This window comes from Arachis ipaensis, chromosome B4 (genome assembly GCF_059453495.1).
Source record: "Arachis ipaensis isolate K30076 ecotype BB chromosome B4, ASM5945349v1, whole genome shotgun sequence".
NCBI lineage: Eukaryota > Viridiplantae > Streptophyta > Magnoliopsida > Fabales > Fabaceae > Arachis > Arachis ipaensis.
In genome coordinates, this window is record NC_142439.1 from 37,070,362 (window position 1) to 37,076,276 (window position 5,915).

The following is a 5,915-nucleotide window of genomic DNA, read 5'->3' on the forward strand; positions in this document are numbered from 1 at the left end:
TAATTACATATTTAACTAATCTAACACACAGAGTTTGCAAAAAAAATAAGTTTTTGAAATACGCATTAAATTAGACTATATCTAAGATTACAAAAGTATTTATTAAATTAAATAAAGTAGATTCGTATTATCAATTTTCTATTTCTAAGAGTGTGCTGTTCAAGGTTTCTAGTGCTCTGCTAGGGTTTTTCCATCAGAGTCATATTGTGCCGTTCAAGGTTAACAGTCAACGTGACGACACTGCTTAGTCAAGTCAAATTCTACTCAGGAGAGTTACAAGGGCTCACTGCTATGGCTGACCCTGGAGAAAACGATGACCGTGGCAAGAACAGTGAAGAGGAGGAAATGGTGCTGTTAGAAGAAGGGGATATTTCAACGGGGATTAACGCTTGTGCTAATAACCTCGTGGGCAGGCTCTTTGCCAACAAACCGGTTTCTATTGGAACAATGGAGAACGCTCTCAGGGCCATATAGGATAAACCTGAAGGTTTTCATGTTAGCGATATGGGGAGTAATAGATTCCAATTCTTCTTCTCTAAGGAGCTTGATGTCATAAGGATTGAACGTGGTTCACCATAGTTGTTCAAGGACTACGTCCTTCATGTCAAGAGGTGGACTGGAGATCTTATTCAAATAGGATCCTTTCCAGTTTGGGTACAATTCTGGGGTTTACCAGAATCTTTTAAAACCCTGGAGGTTGGACAGAAATTAGGAGAAAGAATTGGTAAAGTGCTTGAGGCAAGATTATTTCTAACGCGAGGGAGAGAAACCAGAATTGTGAAAGCAAGAGTTAATATTGATGGAAGTAAGAGGGTTAAAGACAGTATCAGAGTTGCAGGGCCAAACAGAAAAGAAGTTGAAATTGGGATTCGATATGAACGATTAGGAACGGTTTGTACCTAATGTGCTAAGTTGGGTCATACCTCTAAATCATGTCGTGAGTTGTTGATAGATACAGAACTTAATAAAGTGAAAGAAGATACAATTGGTGATTGGGTGATTGCTAATCAAGTTGGGACGAGGATTCTTACTGATGTGGATGTTGATGGAACCTCAACACAGCAGAGCCAACCTAAAGGCTCCCAAAGGCAAAAGAAACCTATGCTCGCCTGTTTGGTAGAGGAGTTCTCAGGACTGCGAATCTCTGGAAACGAAGGAAAAGAAAAGGAGATATCAGAATCAGATGCGCTTAGGATCAACCAATCATGTGAGGGTGAAACAAATGAGGTGGGAAAGATCATACATCCTGACTACTCTCTTTCACCAATTAAACACAAGGCCTAGTCTAAACAGCCCTTGTAAAGCAAAAAGTATTATATAAAAGGGGGTAGAAAACTGAAGAACATGGCCAGACAGGGGTTCATGCTACTGATCTTTATTCGGGTACAAAAATAAGGGGTGAAGGTGACATAGATGGAGAATCCCCAAAAAAGGCTCGAATGGAGGTGGATTTGCAATTGACTCAAATGGTGGAAGCTGCCAGCCTTCAAGTGGCACCTCAGGAGCCATGAAAACTCTAGCGTGGAATTGTCGGAGTTTGGGGAGACCCCTGATAATCCACAATCTTAAAGAGATATGCCAATCCCACTCCCTCGAGATTGTGTCTATCAGTGAAACCAAAAACCAATCTCGAGTAGTAGCAGCTAAGCTCAGATCGTGCGGCTACAACAATTTTCACATTATTAACCCTAATGGAGTTGCAAGAGGTCTAGCTCTAGCTTGGAAGGATTGCACTGATGTTCATGTCCTTAGTGCTAATGAGTTTTTCATTGCTGCCTCGGTGAATGATCCGAGTAGAAATGAGGTGTGGGGGTTATTGGGTGTGCATCTAAGTTATTCGGACAGCAGTAGAGCATCTCAGTTCGCAGATATTTCAACAATAATTCAGCAATTTCGAAGTAAAGTGGTAGTTATGGGAGATTTTAATGCCATTACGTCTCAGTCTGAAAAAGAGGGTAATGGGTTAAAATCAGCCACGTCTATCTCAGATTTCAACAATTTTATTGATGATAACGATTTGGTGGATATTGGAATGATTGGCTGGCCTTTCACTTGGACAAATAGAAGACAAGGGGCTGATTTGGTTAAGGAAAGGTTGGATCGAGGCTTAGTTGGTTTACACTGGAAGACTCTCTATGAGATAGCAGTGGTTCTAAGGCTGTCGGAATCTGGATCAGACCATGCACCCATACTCTTGGATACTAATCCGCAAACATGGAGAACTAAAAGGAGATTTAAATTCCAGGAAGGATGGTGTGAAGAAGTGGAGGTTAGGAGGATTGTGAGTGAGGTTTGGAGGATGGAAGTGGTTGGATCAGCTATGTTTACATTGGCTCAGAAGCTTAAAGAATGCCAACATAGGCTGGTTCATTGGCAGATTCACAATAAAACCAACTCAAAGAAGGAGATTGATGAGCTCCAAGCAGCCTTTGACAAGAGGAGAGCTTCTGATGTTCATGGAGGAGAAGAAATTACTAGATTAGAGGAAAAACTGGAAAAGGCATACCTTAAAGAGGAGCGGTATTGGAAGGAAAAGTCAAGGAGCAAATGGTTGAGAGAAGGGGATCAAAATACAAAATTTTTCCATCAAAATTTCAGTCTAGAGTGAGAAAGAATAGAATTTGGAGACCAGTGGGTAACAATAATGAGGTAGCTTCTAGTCCAAAAGAAATTGCTAAAGTGGCTGAGGCGTACTTTCATGATATATTCTCCTCTTCTTGTCATGCTAATCCCAACCAATTCCTGGACGAGATGGAGCCTAAGGTTATAACCAACATGAACCGAAGGCTGCAAAGACTAGTATCAATGGAAGAGGTGAAGAGAGCTATATTCAGTGTGTCTGCCCAAAGTTTCCCAGGGGAGGATGGTTTCACAGCAAAATTTTTTCAGTTTTTTTGGGAAGTTGTTGGTGGGGATTTGTTTAGAGCGATTCAGAGTTTCTTTCATAGTGGCCACATGCTTAGGAACTTCAATCACACCCGGATTTGTCTCATACCAAAGACCCCAGACACAAATAACATGACTCAAGTAAGACCTATTAGCTTGTCTTCAGTTATTTACAAAATAATTTCAAAAATTATGGTGCATAGATTACAAAGAATTATGAATAAGATTATTAGTGTGAATCAAAGTGCCTTCCTTAAAGGGTGCCTCATTTCTGACAACATTCTTATTGCACATGAATGTATGCACTATTTGAAGTGCAAGAAGAGAGGCTCTAAGTTTAAAATGGCCATAAAACTTGACATGAGTAAAGCGTACGACAGAGTTGAATGGCACTTCCTATGATATATTATGAAAAAATTGGGTTTCGGTTCAAAGTGGATTAACTGGATCAAGGAATTAGTGACTACTGTTTCTTACTCTGTTGTTGTGGAAGCTCAACCGTTTAGTTTTTTTAGACCAAATAGGGGTATACGTCAAGGTGATCCCCTATCTCCCTATCTTTTTTTATTCTGTGCTGAATGTTTATCCTTTATGCTACACAAAGCAGAGCAAAACAAATTCATTGATGGGATTCAGGTTAATCGACGAAGTACGGCTATTAATCACCTCTTATTCGCAGATGACTCGATCCTTTTCTGCAGGGGCTCAATTGAAACTAGTTAAAGCATTTTAGACCTTTTGGCAAACTATAAAAGTTTCAGTGGCCAAACGGTTAATTTGGGAAAGTCAGCTATATTTTTCAGTCAAAACACGCCTCAACATATGAGATTGGAAATTGCAGGAACCCTCAGTATCAACCACATCGGAACCCAAGATAAGTACATCGGGCTCCCTTTAGTTGTTCAGCGTTAAAAAAAAGAGACATTTGGAGCAATTAAAGATAAAGTTCGCAAGAAGGTGCATAGCTGGAAATGAAGTTTGCTATCCTCAGGTGGCAGGCAAGTACTGATCAAAGCAGTTGGTGAAGCTATACCTATATACACCCTCTCATGTTTTCGGCTACCAGACACGCTACTAAATGAAATTCACAGCATTCTCTCTCAATTTTAGTGGGGACAGCGTGGCGACGAACGAAAAATGGCATAGATCAAATGGGATACCATGACAAGAGCTAAGAAGGAAGGGGGATTAGGGATAAAGGACCTACGAGCCCAAAACTTGGCTTTGCTAGGTAAACAATGCTGGCGAATCGTTAAACAATCTAATTCTACTCTATCTCAGTTACTCAGAGGAAAGTATTTCCGATATGGAAACATTATGAATGCTGAGATGGGCAGCGTACCTTCTTGGGGTTGGAGAAGTATTCTGGAAGGCCGAAAAGTTATCGAGAAAGGTCTAGTTTGGAGAGTTGGTTCGGGTAGGAATATCCGAATCTTACAGGACCCTTGGCTTCCACCACCGCACCCGTTCAATGTCCCTGTGTCAGCAGTCTCAAATCTCCTATCTCAGTCCTTATTTTATGTTAAGGACTTGCTGAATGCTGACTGAAGCTGGAACCAGGCTCTGATAACAGAATCCTTTCCAGCAGGCATTAGCTCTTAGATGCTAAATAAGGAGGTTTTGGTGAAATGCACAATAGGATAATACTATTCATTCATATTCATTAGTCAATATCATGTCTTAATCCTTAAACTATTAACTAAAACACAAGATAGAGCCTCCTTAATCCTTTTTACTATTAAAGAGGCAACATAAAACAGAAGCATAACAAAATAAAAAGAGCAAGCTGATGCATTAAAGGAAAGTAATCTGGATTTTAAAATATATATATATATATGCCTCAGTCTCTTTCATGTTAAAAGCCTTAGTTAGCTCCAAAATATCTTTAAATCAGATTGATTAAGCATGAAAAAGGCAAGTATCAATAGATTATAAACCATGGCAGTTTGTCAAAACATTGAATATAAAAAAGGAAATGGGATTCACAAGTTATAATGCAGTCAGGACATAAAATAAAATAAAAAAATCAACATAAAACTTAATTAGTGATGATGTCTTGGCATAATTAGAAATCAACCATATATCTTGGCAGCTTCCACGATGATTCTGGGCAGCTCCAGTGATAGTGGAAGACCTTCAGCAGTAGCCAAACAGAAATGTTGGTTCCCGCAGCAGTAATGACAATTATAGTAGCACAAGGAATCCGAACTCAACAAACTCAAGGATAGAAATAGCTCAGGGCAGTGGGCGTTGAATATGATTAGGATGGCAATATGGCAGTAGCAACTCACCCCCGCTAGTGGCTCCAATCGCAGCAACACCAAATCGATGGCAGCAGCAGCTTGAACGGCAGCAGTGGTGGAAGCTCAGTGGCAGTCATGGCTCCAGCGACAAGCCCTTGTAGCGGTGGTGACAGATCGATGGCTTAGGGTGAGGGAAGCTCGACAGCGCACAGCGATACGAGCACGACAGCGACTCCTCGCAGCTTCGTCGGTGGTGACGGCGACGAGCCTGGCTTCGACGACAGCGATCGTGGGTAGCTCCTCTCTCTCTCTCTCTCTCTCTCTCTCTCTTTCTCTCTCTCTCATGTGCGACACGATGGCGGCATTCGACGGCAGGGAGGACGACTTTCCATAATTCTGAAGGTGGCAATAGCTGCAGCGGCGCTGCGGTGGTGACGGCTGGGCAGGCCTTTCCTCTCTTCTCTTCTTCTCCCGATCCCTCTTCTCTCTACAGTAGCTTCTTTTGTTTGTTACGTTGAAAGAGGGTGAGGTTGCGGCTGTTAGGGTTAGGAATTGGGAAAATTAGGGTTTTCTGAGTTAATTTGGGAATTTTGGAATTTAGGGTTAGAAATTAGGGATGTTATAGTGACTGGTGATGGCGCAGAGTCTTCTCTGATTTGGGGGTGATAAGTGGTGATGGCGCAGAGTCTTCTCTGGGTTGGGGGTGGCGTGAAGAAGGGAAAAGCCAAGGTGGGGTTTTATGTTTTCATTTTATTTGGCTAAGTGTTTGTATGTGTATCATTTGCT

General features: G+C 41.4%; 1 protein-coding gene across 1 annotated transcript; it reads left to right on the forward strand.

Moving 5' to 3' along the window:
* The first annotated feature begins 1,507 nt into the window (after nucleotides 1–1,507).
* Nucleotides 1,508–2,608, forward strand: LOC148567207 (uncharacterized). The gene has a single exon (XM_088484534.1). It carries the CDS (start codon nucleotides 1,508–1,510, stop codon nucleotides 2,606–2,608), a length of 1,101 nt encoding a protein of 366 aa, XP_088340660.1.
* The last annotated feature ends 3,307 nt before the right edge of the window (nucleotides 2,609–5,915 follow it).